Genomic DNA, 18,561 nt, shown 5'->3' on the forward strand with positions numbered 1-18,561 from the left:
GCCCAAGGACTTGAGCCATCTCTGTTGCTTTCCCAGTCCTTATGCAGGGAGCTGGATGAAAACGAAGCAGCCAGGAGCATATGGGGTGTGTGTGCTGTAGGAGGAGGCTTAGCTTGCGCCAGAGCGCTGGCCCCACTAGGTTTGTTTTAAGAGCATCGCTCTGCAGAGGGGTGGGGGAGGGGAGAAAGGAGTATTGTTACATTCTTACAATTGTATCCATAAACTGTGCTGAATTTGTTAAAAGCTAAGAAAAAGGCTAGAAACAATTAAATACCTAAATAAATATTTAAAACAAAGAAAAGAGATAAAAGCATCATTCTTGTAGCATTTTATAGGGTGACTCAACCTTGGGAAAGTCTTGTGACAAGGAGACTGGTTAGGATATCATTGAAGCATTTCAGGTGGGAGCTAGTGATGATCTCAGGCAGTAGCAGAAGGGACAGGAGAGTGGGAGGGCAGCAGGGAGGGGAAGAAAAAGGTTTTAGGTAAAATCAATAGCTCTTGATAACTCGTAGTGTTTGGGGAAAAGAAAAGAGATGCTGAAGTTATTGCAAGAGAAAAAGGGTTGTACCAGGTGTGTGGACGGGTTAGGGAGATTGTGACAAGGAAATAATATGAGGGTACTTCAAGACATTCTTGAAAGAAATGGGATTTAAAGATGAGTTTGTCTTGGTGCAGGAGCAGCAATGGCCTGGCAGCTAAGACACAGCTTAGATGTCCAAGTCTCCCACGGGACTCAGCTCTCGACTCCAGCTCCCCATTCCAGCTCCCTGCTCGCACAGCCCCTGGGATACGGCACTGGGATGCGGCACTGGGATGCGGCACTGGGATGCGGCACTGGGATGCGGCACTGGGATACGGCACTGGGATGCAGCACTGGGATGCGGCAGTGTGTGTGTGGGGGGGACCTGGATCCAGTGCCCAGTTCTTTGCTTCAGCCTGCTTGGGGAGTGAACCTGCAAGATGGAAACCCTTTCTTTCTCCCTTTGTCTCTCCTCTCTCTCAATCTATCTTGCTCCCTCTCTCATCTCTCCTTTCTTCCTACCCTCTGGTGAAAACGCTTTTGAAATTCATTAATAGCATTTTCATAATAGCCATTTTCCATGGATTCGTTGAAAAACCCCTGTATGCTTGGTATTGACTTGGTACAGCTGAGTCAGAATGATGGTCACCAAAATCCCAAAGCATGATATAAAAACTGATGGAAATGAAAGAGTAAAACAAAACTTAGGGGTTGGGGCAGGGTTCCGGGTCTGTAAGAGCCAAGCAGAGGACCTGGACGTTGCTGGAGCATGAATACAGTTGGAGGCCAAAAGAAAGGGTGAAGTCAGCCCTTGCAGGGTCATCAAGAAATAAGACACACTTTTTAAGTTTAAATTTCAGATAAATGATTTTTGATTTTTTTAAGTGCATTATTGAGGACATGCTGTGCACCTGCGCCCCAGGGCCTCATTCCTGGGCTACTTGCTCCCCAGCTCCAGGTGACCCGACATGCAAGCATGGGCTTGAAAGTATTTACAACAGAACTGAAGCAGGCAGCTTTCATGGGGACTGTGTTGATGTTACAAACAGGCAACCAATGAGAAGCAAAACGTGGAGAAGTCCAGAGCAGGTCTGTGAGATCACAGAGCATCTGATCTAATGTCAAGAGTGGGCGGGGCAGGGTTTAATCTGAAGGCTGGTGATTTGCAGTGTCAGGGCAAACAGCAGTTGGTGTGGGGCAGGGGTGGCAGCAGAGGCATGAGTTCGTCTGCCAAAGGGAAGACGTGTAGGTGAGTCCCTCGGGGCCTGAACACGGCCTCTGGCCACTCGCCCTTGAAGGGCGCTAGGCAGCAGTCGCCACCTGGGACTGTGCCCAGAGCTGCCCTGCTCTGCAGCGTTGGCCTCCCAGCCCTTTCAGGTAGCACAGTGTGACTGCAAAGGCTTTCATCAGAAAATTGTGGGTGGAAACTTCCAGGGGTTTGCTCTGAGCTTCTTGAGGCTTCTCAGCTGCAGATGTGGGGTGAGTGGGCGTCTCTGTGAAAAGCAAAAAGAGAAAATGAGAGAGCGAGAAGGTGTTTCCCTTGGCGTGGAAACTCTATAAAGAGAGCACTGGCTTGCCTTCCCTCGAGCAGTCAGAGCAGCAGGGGTGGCAGCCTCCCCAGGACCGAGAGGCACGATCCTTGGCCGGGGCTGGCCGCAGTCCCTGGCTGCCATGCAGCAGCCCTTCAGTTACCCTTATCCCCAAATCTACTGGGTGGACAGCAGGGCCAGCTCTCCCTGGGCCCCTCCGGGGGCGGTCCTGCCCTGCCCACCCTCTATACCCGAAAGGCCTGGTCAACGAAGGCCACCACCGCCACCACCACCACTACCACCGCCACCACCGTTGCCCCCACTGCCCCCACTGTCCTCACTGCCACCACCGCCCCTGAAGAAGAGCAAAGAGCACAAGACCGGCCTCTGCCTCCTCGTGCTGTTTTTCATAGTTCTGGTGGCCCTGGTTGGACTGGGGCTGGCCATGTTCCAGCTCTACCACCTGCAGAAGGAGCTGGCTGAACTCCGAGAGGTAAGCTTGCTGTGTGGCTGGCTGTGCCTGGAGTCATCGGGCCTAAGACAGCGATGCTGCTGTGGGGGTAGGGCCGCTGTGGTCCTCCTGGACCATTGTGCTGCCTCCAAGTGCTTTCCAAGCTTTACTCTCCTAAGAAAGGCTTTGTTCTCATCATTCTGGTCTATACCAGAGAAATCAAGGTTTCTATGAAAGAAAGAGGTCTTTTCTGATTTGTAAAGGATTTAAACTTTATCAATTGTAATGTCATTCTATTAAGCCTCTGGCTGCCTCAGACCTTTAAATTTTAAGACATAAAAAGAATGTCTTTGAGTCTGCTTAGCAGTAAATGTATTCTGTGAAGAGTGGAATGCTGGAGTTGTGACTGCAGCTGAAGGACCATAGTATTGTAAAAGCAGGAGGCAATGGAGACAGGAAAAGGAGGAGAAGGGAGAGGGAGGGGGGAGGGGGAAGCCCTGTGCCTACAAAGCTGTATGGTGGAAGATGAGAATAATAATTAAAAAGAAGTAAATGGATTCAAGTGGTCAACCTAAATTTCCTTAACAAAGAAATTGGTCCAAATGACAAAACTGAGAGACAGTGAGACCAAGTTACTCGGTCACAGCCTGAGTTAGGAAGTGTCCTAAAGTGTTTGGAATCTCTTCCCAGGGGCTGATTTTTTTGACAAATCCTCCTCTGCTGAAAAAACTCCATATTTATTCTCTCTCTTTTTTCTTTTTTGCTAGTCCTTCAGCCAAAGGCACACCACATCATCCGTGGAGAAGCAAGTAGGTGAGTTCTTTCGAGCATGCGCGTGGAGCTTCCCAGGCTAAGCCTCAGGCTGAGTTGTTGGCAGAATGCCTTCAATTCTAACCCGTGCTGGGGCTCACCCTTGTGAATGGCGTGAGAGAAATCCTGATCAATCCCAAATCTCTGGTCAATATGGTTTCTTGAGTTGCTTCTAGAATATGAAGAGAAATGAGTTGAAGCTGAGTGCTTCACACGCTGACACGTGCACTTGACTTTGGTGTCAAAGACACAGGTCTGGAGTTCTGCCATCCGGGCTGCTGGTTCCAGTCCTGGTCTCTTGCTCAGGAGACCCGGCTCCAACCCCTGGTGGAGAGGGGGAGGTAGGCACAGAGAAGGGTTTCTGGGATAGAGCCTCTGCTCTTCTAAACTCTAGAAATGAGATTGCTGGAGAGTCAATCTTTATTTAAAGCATTGAGTAAAGCACAACTAAGCTTTAAAAAAGTGGACAATTTCCCACAACATGAGGGTGATTCTTTTGATGTTACCAGGAGACTTGGCGGGGGGGACTTTACCTATTGTTCAAAGGATTATTCGCCTTTACTCACAGTGAATTTTTTGCTAAGAAAGGAAAATTCTGTGTATGAACTTCAGGACAAGAATAAGAGGAACGTGTTGAACACTGGTCTCATTAAACTTCAGATTCAGAAGCTGTGGGCAGATGGATCTGTGGATAGGCCTTGGTTGTGTTGAATCAAGACCCACTGGCTTGTAAATGTGGGTTTGGGAGCTTGAAGACCATCTGGTCCATCCAGCCACCTCGTGTTTCAGAAGAAAGATAAAGGCTCAGACAGACTGGTTGATGCGCCCAACACTGCTGTGTGTGTGTGTGGTGGGCGTGGGGGGAGGTGGTGGGGAGCTAGAAGGGGCACAGTCTCCTGGTACTGTTGCACCTCCAGGGCTTTCTAGCACATGGACTGGTGCTTCTGTCTCTAAGGGCCATGGGATGAGAACAAAATGGAACTCAGGACAAGTTGGCAGAGACAATACATCAATCTCCTTGGACATGTAGTGGGCAGGCTTGCCATCCATCCACTAAGCACAGCCGGCTCCGGGCTCAGCAGAGCTGCTGCAAGTGGCCCAGCTGAGTGCTTGTCTTGGGATCTACCCTCTTGCAGGAGTCCTTGTGGAGACACTCTGGCCCCCTGTGGTGTGTCAGAAATGTGGAGGTGCATGGATGGGAAACTGCAGAAAAATCAGGCCTCCTTAGGATTTCTAAGGTTGCTTTGCAAATCAGGGGACTCATTGGGGAACAGGTGCCTCATTACTCATCATTCACCCACTCTCTGGGGTATTTTATTGATTAAGAGTCAAATGAGGAGATGAGTCAGGTCTCCCTACTCCAGTAAACACTTTTCTGCATCAACCCAGACAGATCAGAAATTAGGGAATTAGCAGGTGGGAATGAATGTAGTAACTGTATTGACGCAAGATGCCAGTTACAGAGGAAGATACCTGTTTGCATCCATCAATTTAGAACCGACTAAAAAGTAAAACCCTAGACTGACAGGAAAGGGCCTGTTCAAACACTAGTCTCGGCTAGTGTGAGTGAAGTTGCTGTAATGTTTCTGAAGAAGAGTTTGGAAATATGTATTAAAAGCTCGAGCTTGTTAGTTTAGCTTGTAATTCCCATCACTAAGATTTTTTTTGTTAATAAAATAATCAGAGGTATGGTGACTTAAAGTCATCTTTATGAAGATATTTATCCCTTCCTTATGAAGCCATTCAGAAGAAGTAATCTGGAAGAAACTTAAACGCCTCATAATGTTAGTTATGTATATTATGGTATATTCAGATCAACATAAAATACTGAACTAAAACCATGCATTTAGTAGTATGGGGATTGTGCTTTTATATAACTGTTATAAAAAGGGTGTGATAGTTAATCGTGGCTTAGTACCAACCATGCAATCATACTTTTGTACTCTTAGAGAAGAAACAAAAGGGTGATTTTCTCTGGGAGGTACTGTGACAGATTATTTATATTTTCTTCTTTGTTCTGCTTTCCAGTTTTCAGTAGTTAACTAGTTAATATGCTTATTCGTTCATAAATGCCCTCTGAGGATCTCCTATGTGCCAGGCTGGGTGATGGCTGGTCCAGATTGAGAACACAAGAGGGGAAGGGGACCTGTCTTCAGGGGCCTTTTCAGCATGGTAAATAAGGTGAATAGCAGCAAGTGGGCAAAAAGCATACTTTCACATTGTGTTAAGCGTGACCCAAGGCGGAGCAGTCTGGAGAGGGGCTGTTGTTTGTGCTGACACTCAAGAAATCAGGATCCTCAGAGAGGAGGGCTCTGCATCTGTGATGTGGAATGGGTTGGCTAAGGAGAGGATCCGTCCCAGCCCTGGGAATGGCTTGTTTAGAGTCCCCAGGACAGGACGCATTCACCCTGAATGCCTGGTGTCTCTTTTCAGTTTATTCTGGAGTTCACCAAGATATTTTCAGTGTGCATCTTCTGTGAGCAGAGCGGATGTTACACTAGGCTCTGTGAGAAGATGTAAGACATACCACATGTGGTGCTTCACTTCCATTCCCTGCTCTTCCTGGACCAAGTGCCAGCTCAGCTGCTGGGCGGTCAGTGCCGCAGGGACGGGCAGGAGCCTTGCTCTTCCTGCTCATTCACAGCTCATTCAGGGTGCGCTGTGTTGGCTGGCCAGAAGCACAGTGCACACACAGTGTCCTTGGTTGATGATGCCGTTCTCATGGTGTGCCGTCCTCAGGCTCATCCCAAGCCTAAGATGGACGGAAGGCTGTCCAGGGTTCTTTGTTGAAATGGACATGACTTTTATCATCTTGTCTCACGAGGAATCCTCCACCTCTCTCGTGGCTCAGGCCAGGGATAATGTGAAACTCATTCTTGCCATTGGGCAAGGATGGCACTGCTTCAGCTCTAACCCTTCTGTGGGCATCAACTATGTGTAGAGAGGGCCCGCCCCACCAAATTGGGCGTAATGTGCTAGAAGACTGAAGGGCAGAACACCCAATCCAGTGCAGGACATTCTTCTGGTGGGTGGAGACAACTAGGTTGGGCAGTGGGCTGAGAGCTGTGCATGGTTGCAGATTCAGCGAGGGTGTTAGTGGTGTCAGTCCCCAGAGAGATGAGCTGATGGCTTGAAGTCCTGGGATAATTCCTTGGGACAGACTGTGGAGCGCAGATTGAGGTGGTAAGGAAGTGGATTGGCAATGTCCCCCGGCTCCTGTCTGTCCGTCAGAGTCCCCAGGGCAGCAGGGCTGGAGTGGACAGAGCCCTGGATTCAGAGCAGAGAGCAGAGTGCCCACCCCATCCCTGGCACTGAATAGCTCAGTCTTCTTGGATGAGCCACCCAGCTTTCAAGCTTGCTTTAACATTCAGAGGACATTTCAGAAAGTTCATGGAAAATAGAGTTAAAACATAAGCTTATTTTGGAACAAAAATGTATTTTTTTGAGATTTATTTATTTGTAAGTTAGAGTTACACAGCAAGAGGCCAGATTGAGACACAGAAAGATCTTCTATATACTATTTCACTCCCTATATGTGAATGGCCAGGGCCAGACCAGGAGCTTCTTCTGGGTCTGCCCTATCGGAGCAAGGGCCCGGGCACTGGGCCACTTTCCAATGCTTTCCCTAGGTCATTGCAGGGCTGGATCATGAGTGGAGCAACCAGGACATGAACTGGCACTCATGTGCGACCCTGGTGCCATACAACCATGTCCTTACTTGCTATGCCACCCACTGGTCCCACAGAAATATTTTGAAGTACATGGATAGATTTTTCATAATAAACATATATTGCATGAATTTTTGAAGACTCCTTGTGTAAGAATAGCAATTCCTAGCTGAAGGAATAGTCAGGCATTCTTAATGTGGTCACTGATATGACTGTACTTTATGAATTATTGCTGTTTACCACTTATGTTATATGGTAACTAATATATGTGTATCTATTGATCTATCTATCATCTATTGGATTAGCATGTGTTAATTATGGCTGTGTATGTATGAAATATTTTATTTAAGTGATGAGTATTAAACTCCCACAAAAAGAGTTGATGCTCCATTTTTTGCATACATTTTTTCTTTCTCTATTATTCAGGTCACCCCAGTCTCCCGTCTGAAAAGAAGGAGGCAAGGAAAGTGGCGCACTTAACAGGTTTGTGGTTGGAGGGTGGCCCTGGGAGTTGCAGGATGCAGAACAGCAGCTGCTGGTTGGTTTCCCCCGCCAGGCTTGCAGGAAGCTGTTATTTCTGGCGATTGACTGAAAACTCAAGAACACAAAGATCTTCCTGGTCAGGCTGATCTTAGACCCCCTAGTCTGGGGTGTGAGCCTTGTCCTAACCTGGAGCTATGGGCCCGATTGTGATTATGACAAATTGCCCGTACAGTGCTCCCCGCTTCTGGCACTCCAAAGATGCCCTAGGGGCTTTGTGACATAGCTCCCAGAGGTGAGAACCCAGGACGTGGGATAGGAGGAATTGTTTTAGCCAGTGCTTCCCTGGCTACCTGGGAGCGTTCCAGTGGAAACAGCCTCGGAAGCAGAGGCTCAGCCCTGGCACTTAGGGGCGTTTGGGCTGTGAGTGCAAGAATGACTTCAGAGCACTGTGTACAAATACTCCTACTGTAAACTCCATAAGTCACTGGAAATGGGTTAATATTACAGAAAGAGGAACGTCATGGCCCCTGGAATCATTTAGGCAGGGATTGTAGAGTGACCCAGTGGGGCCAAATCTTCTTGTGTACCCGCTCCTCAGCCCGTTCCGCATGGGACGTATCACTCTTGGTGAAACATTTGTTAGTGAGCCCATGGTTTTGCCTTGGAAGCTTAGTTTTTCTAATGTGTGTGTATTTCTGGCTGAAGGCTGCTCTCTGGTTTATTTCAGGCAAGTCCAACACAAGGTCCAACCCTCTGGAATGGGAAGACACCTACGGAATTGCCCTCATTTCTGGAGTGAAGTATGAGAAGGGTAGCCTGGTAATCAATGACACTGGCCTGTACTTCGTGTACTCTAAAGTGTACTTCCGGGGTCAGGCCTGCAACAACCAGCCCCTGAGCCACAAAGTCTACATGAGAAACTCTAAGTACCGGCAGGACCTGGTGCTCCTGGAAGGGAAGATGATGGACTACTGCACTGTGGGCAGGATGTGGGCCCGCAGCAGCTACCTGGGGGCAGTGTTCAACCTCACCAGTGCCGACCACTTACATGTCAACGTCTCCGAGATCTCCTTGGTCAACTTTGAGGAATCTAAGACGTTTTTTGGCTTATATAAACTCTGAGAAAAACACTTTGGGATTCCATCACAATTCCTGTTACAGGCATTGAGAATGCTGTCTAGAACAAGGGTCTTCCTAGATTCCTCTGGAGGTCAAGGTCATGAAACATGAGGACCATGCGAGCCCAGGGTCTGGCATATCTGTGGCTCCAAGTCTCACCCAAGATCTGTGAGCCAGACAGGAAGAGGAAGATGGCTGAAGAAAACAGAGCTTTCAGCTGTGATGCAAACATCAAAAGTGTTGGGAAGCCACCACAGGGCATTCTATACTCATCTGAAGTGGCCTACCGCATCATAGCGTATTTAAAATGATAGCTTTTTACTCACCATTTGAGGTGGGTCAACTTGCTACCTCAGCAGAGGATGTGTTTCCTGTATTGGATTGTTACTTGAGAGTACAAGGAATGAAGAAGGAGGGCTAGGCTTGCAAAATAAGCTAAAGAAACTGACCGAGTCTGATGCCCACTTGACAATATTGTTAATTCCAAATGAGTGGCATGAACTACCAAATGATGCTAATAGACAAAGAAAGGGATTTTTTTGGGTATCAGTTATGTCCCTAAATAGCAGGTGTATTTCCAGTGCAATGATAGGCGTGTGTGTGTGTGTGTGTGTGTGTGTGTGTGAGAGAGAGAGAGAGAGAGAGAGAGAGAGAGAGAGAGAGAGAGAGAATGAAGAGTCACATAGGCACAAAGTGTGCAATTGTGAAGTGTGTATTTGGAAACTATGGTTTGCATATTTTGGTAGATTTTGAATGATTCTTGGCATCCAACTCTACCAGTTTTCAATCTTTGATGATCAGCTGCTGCTGATTTCCTTTAACACAAGCAATATTTATAGACAGACTGTATTTTCATGGAATGTTAAACGTAATAAAACCTGTTTTAGAACACAGATGACTGTGAATGCAGTTTCTGGAAATCACTAAACTTTGGATGTTTTTGCTTATTGCTTCTTTCCTCTGTGATATCTTCATCCGTCAAGACACTTGGAAAGCTTCACGCTGTGACAACCGGGACGCTGCCGACCGGCCTGCCAGGTCTTCCCTCTGCCTTCTCTTTCCTCTCCACTTGTCTGTACCGTTTCCTTCGCCGCTCAGTGCCAGTGGTGAGATTATCCACAGGTGTATAGATTTGATGGCAACTCACCCTGTCCTCGGGCTGTGATTCAGGGAAAAGCGCACAGACTGTGGGCACAAGCCTTCATTTGAATATTTGCTTTCCCTCTTATTCCATCCTCTCTGGATTTGTCACAAAAGAGCTGATCTGTTCATTAAGCAGCTGACACATAGCAGGTCGTAAAAACTGGTACTTCTACTAAGGCACATCACCAGAGGCACTTTATTCTCCAGAGGCCACTGATGTGTGGGATCCAGGCAAACATTTGGCTTCTTCCTTTCTCACGTGTGTTATTCACAGTGATCTTTTCCTTTTTTTTTTTTAAATTATGCATTTGAAAGAGTGACAGAGAGAAAGGGAGAGACCTAGGGGAGATCAACCCCCAGCTGACCAGAAAAGCCTGGGCCAGGCTGAAACCGAGAGCCCCGGGCTTCATCCAGGTCTCCCACATGGAGCTAACTTCCAATGCTTCTCTCAGGAAAAGAGCTGGCAGCTGGATTGGAAATGGAGCAACTGGGACACAAACTGGCAACCCGATGGGAGGCTGGCACGGTGGGTTATGGCTTTACCTGCTGTGCCACAGTGCTAGGATTCACTGTCGGGGAGGCCAGAGTTTTGGGAAGGCTAACTCAGACTGTGTCTTGTAGAAGAGAATCTCCACTGTATTCTCTTTTCAGAAATCCTATTTTCTTTAAGATGGCAAACCAGCAGCTGATGCAGTGGGAGAAAAACATTGTCTGAGGTTGAGTGATTTCATTTATGTCTACCTGTCATCAATTTACATTGTTCTAAAAATTACCACTGATTTATTTATATATTTTGACTGATTGGAGTAGGTAATATGCGCAACTGATAAATAGATGTTTCCTGACATACAAGAATACGGGATAGAAATGAAGTATTCTCTCCAACTTGTTCTGTGGCCTCATACATGCCTCAGAGAGGAACATGATCTAACGTAGCCTTCCGGGCGGTTTGCACGTAAGTCTGCCATGACTTTCCAGCAGTATCTCTTAGGCCCTGTTGGTCTGCTAAGCTGGGTAGTTCCTCATTGTGGGATCTACCCTGTGCGGTGCAGGGGTTAGCCTTGTACTCCAAGGATGCCGATAGCATCCTACACTCCTCCGTCAAAAGTTGACAACCGCCCTCCAAATTGCGGCATGTCCTTGGAGGTGAGAGTAGAGCAACACCCCCGAGATGAGAACCGCTGCTCTCACCCAAAATCAGATCACAAACTGTTATTAACCAGTGACCAGAACTTTTTCTTCAGTTTCCTAGTAAGCATGTTTTTTACTCTTTGAGTCATCATATCATATTTTCTCCTTTTGCGGACCAACCACATCCCCACCTCCCACCGTGTTAACTTCCCTTCCACACAATAACAGTCTCACCTGCACTGGCTTGGTCTATTTTTCCATCTAGTTACAGTGAGAGCTCAGAATTTCTTGGTCCACAAGATTGCACATTTCCTCTTCCTTACTTTGTCACTTTAACATTTCCCCTCCCTCTGAATCTCCAGACTAACTCCTTCTATGAAATAATTTCCAACAGCATTTTTAGAGAAGTAAAAGCCGGACTCAACCTCATCCAAACCAAAGCAAACGGAACCAAAGTCTTTCCAACAACCAGCTTGGAGTAGAGCAAACACTGGAGCTGATTGGCTGGGCTGCGTTTCCTTTGCCAGAAGTGTCCCTCCCCAGGTGTCTCACAGTGCGTCCAAATACTGCCCCCCCAGACTAAGCTAAGCGCAGCTCCCCCTTTTTTAGTGATTTAATTTAAGCTTAGTTGTGTTCACACGAAAGAAAAGTTTCATGCAGATAATTTCACTGAGCAAAGCAGGATTTATAAAAGATGTAAAGTTCCTTCTGCGGCATCAGAGAGGAGCTCCGTGAGCGCAAACACTAGAGAACACGGAAGAAGTGGTGCTTTTAAGACAACCTGGGGGGGAGGAAAAATGGATCAATTAAAGGCTTAGGGAGGAAACTCACAGGAGGTCAGGACTGTCTAGCTTGATGAAGATAAAAAGCCATCAATGAGTGTGTCTGGCAGCTTGTCATTCTCACGGGTAAGTGAAGCTTCAGGCACGGTCTCCTGACTTCTCATGAGAAAACTGGAGACTCAGAGAAATGGAGGTTGGCACACTCATGTGGCGGGTAGCTCTGGGGGAGACAAGCATGGTGCCTTCTCTCAGAGAGAGAATAAAACTGGAAATTGAGGGGAGTGGGATTCACATCTCAACAGGGCTCCACTTAACTGCTTGCTCCTTCATACTCTGATGAAACCAAAGCCAGGAAGGGCTTGGTAAAATTTGCCTTTCCAAAGGATAGAATAGGGGAGAAGCAAAATTGTACATTTTCCAAAAGGCCCTCTTTTCTTATTTCTCCAGGGACTGTGACCTTAACAGCCTATTGGCCCATGTGACTCTTGAAAGTTATTTCTTGGTAATCATTGTAAGCTTTGAATATACTGACCTGGGCTGCTTGGAAGCGTTTTTACCCCTGCTGGAATTTCCGCTGTGAAATGAAGTCCTTTTCTACCAGTTCATCACTCCACTCTCATCGCTTCACTCAGTGACTGGTACATAGTAAGTGCTGTTGAAACATAAAGAGGCACTGGTGTGTGAGGCTGCTCAAGCCCTCTGTAATCTTGTGTGAGGTCTAGGGGCCATCCTTGCGAGGCCCTTCTCCCTGGCCACCGTCTCACTGCCCCATGTTTGCACACACACTGTCAGTCACCCAATTATTCCTCCAATCGGGCAACACAGGGAGTGTCCAGCCATTTCCTGATTGGAAATCACCAGTGTGGTAACTCTTGCACTGGTCTCCAACCAGACCAGGAGGAATCAGGGAATCCTCAAAAATCAAAGACACTTCCAGAAACCTCGGTATCTCTCTCTGTTCAGGAGACATCCCATCTCTTGGAAACCCTCCCCACCCCCAAAGGGGCTTTCCCCTTCCTCCTTCTGCATGTTCACTTGTTTACTTTGCAAATAAAACTATTTTGTAACCAATTCCTGGCCTTTTTATGTCTATACTAGGCTGAGGAAAAGACCCACTGGGCTTTGGTACATGAGTATGACTTTCAGAGCAGTCAACAGTGTCATCTTTGGGATATGTGTGAGTATTCACATCTTGAATAGAATTTTGATCAGAAGTTTGTGTTAGAAGAGAGAGGAGAGGGTACAGACTCACAGAACACATTTGTTAAAGAGAAATACATTCGTGTAGGTGGCTGGCCGTTGGTAGGCATGCCCGTGCAGAGGCATGAATATAGCAGAGCGAGTTTATACAGCATAGGTCTGGTGAGGGTCGTATCAGGAGTGAGGAGAGAGCTGAACTTCTTGTTGAAACTCAGTAGGCCTTGCTCCCTGGAGGCCAGGGAGTTGAAGGAAAGGAATGCAGAGGTTGGGGTGGGAAGCAACACAGAGAGGGGGCTTAAGCTAGGTTTTGGAATGTAGGGGAAGGGTCCCTGTAGGTATTGGCTCTGCTTTTAGGCAAGGAGTTACAATGGCTGAGGAGCTAAGATGGCTGAACATCCCTGTTCCCCCAGTTTGAGACTACAGATGAGAAAGAAAGAAATCCTGCTGCGACTTGACCGAATCTATCCCCAAAATGAGACAGAGGTAGATCCTTACAAGCTCAGGAGTCTTTATTCACCAGCTGGTGCTGACTGGTGGATACCCATGCCACTGCCAGTAGAAGACGGGAACAGCCCTGACCAGCCGCGTTCAGGGGTGTTTAAGTAACGACCATCCAAGAGAGCACTGGCACGTGATATTAATTATTCAACCAACCAAGCTTACACTAATGCACAATACAAATTATCCACTTGACTGTATTGGTGTGAAACACAGACACCCAATCACTTAAAGCATCTTGCATTCTAAATCAGTAAGAGCTATATCCTGTCTAGTAGCAAAAACCAAACCAGGCAAGCAGGTCCTTAAAATTCCATGTACAAACACCAATCTGGGGCAATCAGCTTACAGAGTGACCACTAAGAGCAAAGCCAGATCTAATCCTTGGGGTAAGTACTCTTAGCCCCTTTGGGACTGTCTTCTAACCCAAGGTTATGGACAATTCCTGGAAGTGTTTCAGGAGGTGTAGCCTTACTATTGCCACTTGTTGTTGTGTGGGTTGTCACTGTCCTAAATAACATTGGAAAATAAGAAAAGGACTTAGTCAGAAGGGTCAAGAGAATTGTCACCAGAACTGAAATTGTAATTTAGAAACCGGTCAATAAATGTCTGTTGACTGAATAAATGAATAAAATGAAAGTTTTAGGTTGAAATTTGGGTCATCTACTCTTCCTCAAACTATTGTCTATGCTTTGCAAGGCCAGGTTCTTGACCAGGCACTTCATAGAGAAAGCCAGAGGGATATTTCCATGCTTATGGCCACTGGTCCGTTGCAGACCAGTGCATCTTTCTCCTCTTACAGGGAAAGAACAGGGAGACACAAGTTATTACAATTGCCACATGCATTCTGTCCTTCACAACCTTTGCACTGCATTTTGATAGATCTTTTGCATTTGCCATTCATTCGATATGATCCCTCAATCTTTCAGAATTTCCTTTCAGCTGCCCAGGGGGCAAAACCTTCAAAAGCTGTTTTTATTCTCCCCCCGCCACTTCTCTGTTTCTCCAGACTCCCCAACATCTCAGAACATCTCAAATCTCGATTATGAAAGGCGTAACATGCTGAGAAACAGGGTCTCTTCATGTGCTTCTTCCTGACTGCATGTTGGTATCTGGTCATCTCTTCGAATTTATTTCCTCTCTTTCTGACACTAAATTCAATTTGGCTGTGAATCTGTACCCTGTCTCTTCTTTGTTTTTGACACTTTCCTAACAGCTTCAAAATATCAAGTACACCAATCCGAACAGTCATTTGTTTTTGTTATTGAACTATTCTAGCTAGTGATACTAGAGCAAGAAGAAGGCAATGAGAATGGAGCCTCGTGAGACGGCCTCATGGTGTACCTTGCTTCTGGCACATTCTTCTCTTGGTCTGAGTCACACCAAAATGCCTTTGGGATTTGCTAAAGCTAGTGTTACGGCTTGCTGGAATTTGAATCCTGATTCCAGAAAAAAACACCGTAGTGGGTCTTAAGGAAGTTTCTGCTATTTTTGCTTAACTTAGTTGGAACACAAAGAGTGTCAAAAATCCAAACTTTGGAAAGCGACATGGAAAGCAGTGGTAGAGTAAGGACTCAGATCTCAGCCTCATGGCTCCCAGACTGTAAAGAGAGTCAGTCCTCCCAGAGGCTCTTTCCTTGTGTTTCATTAGGATCTAACCCAAGCCTTGTATTGTTCCCTCCTGCACCCTCTGCATGGTACAGCACCTCACCCCCAGAGAGCAAGGCCAGTGAGATGAAAGACCTGCCTCTAGCCACTTCCCCACCTCTCTCAACACCCCCAGTGCTCTAACAAGTCTGGCCTGCTCAAGAACCAGCGTGGCTTCTGCATGTCTGATCCAGCTACGCACTGGGAGTTGTGTTCCTCTGTAATAATTCATTTTTGGTTGTGAGTTCACACCCTGTTTCCTCTTTGCTTTGTGCCTCTTTCCTAACAAATAGGATTTGATATTTTTTTTTATGAAATACTAAACCCAACATAAAACATACACAGACACTAAGGTGGCTTCTAGATCAATAGTCTGAGGTTTTGTTTCTTTTCTTCTTTTCAAGTAACTAAAAGCACATAAAACCCATGTCTTTTCTTAGCCCCCCAGCGTGGTAAGTTCGCGTTCTCTGAAGTAGGGTTGACTTACCGCAGCTTCACAGGAAAAGAACTCTGTTGTGGGTACCATTATGAGAGTAATGAATTTGAAACAACGGCTTAGCTGGGGAGGGGAACTGGAGAAGCCCAGTCTGTCAGAATCAGAGTGTGAACTTTCTTCAGTCTATTGGGCCCTAGATGTTTCCCGGTCTTCATCTAAGGCTAGGACGAGGCCAAATGTTAAAACTTTCAAAGGGGTTTGGATAAATATTGACATTACTAAAGATAAATTCTTATTTCTCAGTTTCTTTCCCAAGATTTTGAATGAACCAGAGGCTGACAAAGGTGATCCTAGAATATCAGATCAGAGTTCCATTCTTTTGAGTCGTCAGAATCAGAAATAAGCCATATTGCGAAATTATACAGCCCTTGATGGTGTCTTAGACCATTAGGGTTTACTTGGAATCTGTTCAGCCTTTTCAACATAGACAGCTAAGTGAGTGTTCTACTCCTTACAATTTTCTTAGAAGGTAGGAAACCTCAGTGATGGCTTTTTCATCCTGCTGAATTCTAGTCCATACATCTTCAGAAAATGGACGATACAGATGTTGCCCTGACCCAACCTGGAGACCCATTCAGTCCTGCACGGTCACTCCCTCTTCCCATTTCCACTTGACATGGAATGTCTAATCTACGCCTCAGCGTTCATGACCTTTCAGCGGACAGCCTTGTTCCCTTGGACAGCTCACACTGTAGCAGGTTTTCTGCCTGCCACTTGGATTCTGGTGGTGGCTGTACTGTCAGGCTCCTGGCCACTCTCCCGGTGGGATAACCTAGTTACCACCAGGGTGCTGGCCTTAGCTTGTTACCTGCAGGTTGCTGTGCAATAAGTTTACTGAAGTTGCGCCAACTCAGAGATTGCCTCACACACACATGGTGTAAGTTATTCTTAAAATTGAGTGTTAGCCATCACCGATATTTCCCAAATTTGCCACAAGTGTTTCCTTAAATATGATACGCAAAATTCTACTACTTGGAGTAAGAGAAGCACTTGTAGTAATTCATTTATTCATCAGTTCAAGTGTCTACTAAATGTCTACAATTTAATACCAAAAAGTGCTTTAACTACTGTAGAGAATTGCTTACGGAATTACATTTTAATGAAGAGCTGGTAAGAGGACATTTAAAAAGCAACAAATAATTTTTAAAGTATTGGAGAGTGTCAAGTGGTAGGCACAGCTGTGATGGAGGCAGAGAGCTCGGTTTCCTCCCGCATATTGTGGGGTTTTTTTTGTTTTGTTTTGTTTTTTTTGTTTTTTTTTTGTTTTTTTTTTTTTTACAAATGGCTGCTCATCGCTGGAGAGCCAAGAACGCAGAGGTCGCCAAGCCTTTGGGTTCCTCGTGGAGTCTGCTCATGGACGTAACTTCTTAAAAGAAAAACCACGAGTACTGAAATTTGAAGCTGCACCAGTTGCCAAATGCCACTCATCGCAGACCTTAGCAACGGTGTGGGTTCCGCTCCCTTCTGTGGCACAGTCCACACCACATTTCCCAGAGGCACTCACAGAGCTTCCGGCTCAACACTTACTAGAGAGGGGTGCACTGATCCCTAAACAAGTTCATTTCTACATGGAAATATATGACTGTGTGCAAAGCTCATTTTTAGATTTCATCAAAATCCTCTGCAGTGTAACTTACACACATTGATCATGTTTTTTTCTCTGCTCCCTATCAGTGATTTTTTTATAGTTTATAAATCTTCCTCAAATCGCTTACCTTGTACAAACTTCACTATGACCCCGAAGAGTTGACTGTTGTTGTCATTTTATACGTAAAGGCAGTTGTAAACAGAATTTCTGTGAGCCTTTTTTTCGATGACAATAGCTAACAAATGGTTGAGGTGAGCCTGGCCCCTGTTCTCTAACCCTATACTTTGTGGTTAGGGTTTCCATATGTGAAGAGACTTTTTAACCCCAAACCTTATGTGACTGCACTCATTTACATGAGCAACAATCCAATAATTCTCAGTAGTATCTCTCACCCTGCATTTATCTCTTTGCAGCTGAGTTTCATATTACCTAGCATACCATTATATTAGATGGCATCTGGGTATGATAAGATGGGAAGACACTGAACTTGAAGTCAGAACGTCAGGGATTCCGTCTGGCTTCTGCTGCTTAACTAGCTGTGTACACCACCTTAAGCAGGTTCACTGATTGGAAATGAGGAAACCAATTCCTGTTCTTACGACTTTATAATAATGTGGGCTTATTTGATTATTTTTTACACAATAAAGAAGCACTTTGAGGTATTCCTGAAAGGCAGGTCGGTAGATTTGTGTTACAGGTATTCCTCTGGGACTTACTGGATAGAGTCAATGTATTTCCTTTTTTTTTTTTTTTGATTAAATGTTCTTTATAATATCGTTCACATGGCTGAGAAGGACGCATGTCCATAGCCCCTGATTAGCGCGGGGAGGTGGGTGATACAACCCTTTCAGTTGTTTTATTTTTTTCTCCTGTGTCCACAGGAGATTAGAGGGCGGGGCTGCTTCTTGCTCTCAAACCACATCAACACCTGGCATCGGGGATGGTCCTTGATGACCCCTAAGACACTCCAGTGTGGCAGAGTGTGCCAAGGGTCACTGGAGTGGCTTTGATGGTTCTGCTCATTGGTTTCATTGCTCCAGGCTTGAGAAAAATCTTGCCAAGGTCTGTTGGTTGACAGAAGTCTACCCAGAAGCGTGCTGCAACACTTGGCCAGAACTGTCCAACCTGCTCTGTTTTCTGTCCGCTGATGAGGCAGTTGACATCCCTGGCTGGCTGAAATGAGCTGGCTGCCTTGTCCCTGTGTGCGTCAGGACATGCTGTCCACTGCACAGACATCAGCAACTACTCCATGCACTCCAAGGTCAGACCATACAGTCTGTGATATTTCCCTGTGGCCAGGGTCTAAGTCCCCTAAACCCGCTTGGGGTGACCTCAGACTCACTTGTGTGCACCAGCCAGTACAGGGTCAGGCTCAGTCTGTCGCCAGCACCAGCCAATGCATACATTGGTGCATGTGGCTTGGTTAGTCCTTTCCTGGCCCCATATCTTACACGAACCAACAGGTGCTGGGGCCCAGCCCAGCCAGCCCACCA

The 18,561-nt window shown here is 46.2% G+C and overlaps 1 protein-coding gene across 1 annotated transcript; it reads left to right on the top strand.

The window, feature by feature from the left end:
- The first annotated feature begins 1,766 nt into the window (after positions 1-1,766).
- Positions 1,767-9,240, top strand: FASLG (Fas ligand). The gene is made up of 4 exons (XM_040984268.1): positions 1,767-2,545; positions 3,271-3,316; positions 7,408-7,464; positions 8,192-9,240. Exons 1-4 carry the CDS (start codon positions 2,195-2,197, stop codon positions 8,584-8,586), a joined length of 849 nt encoding a protein of 282 aa, XP_040840202.1. The 5' UTR covers positions 1,767-2,194; the 3' UTR covers positions 8,587-9,240.
- Positions 9,241-18,561: the final 9,321 nt, after the last annotated feature.

This window comes from Ochotona curzoniae, unplaced genomic scaffold (genome assembly GCF_017591425.1).
Source record: "Ochotona curzoniae isolate NIBS_2020 unplaced genomic scaffold, NIBS_Ocur_1.0 contig_4105, whole genome shotgun sequence".
Classification (NCBI taxonomy): domain Eukaryota; kingdom Metazoa; phylum Chordata; class Mammalia; order Lagomorpha; family Ochotonidae; genus Ochotona; species Ochotona curzoniae.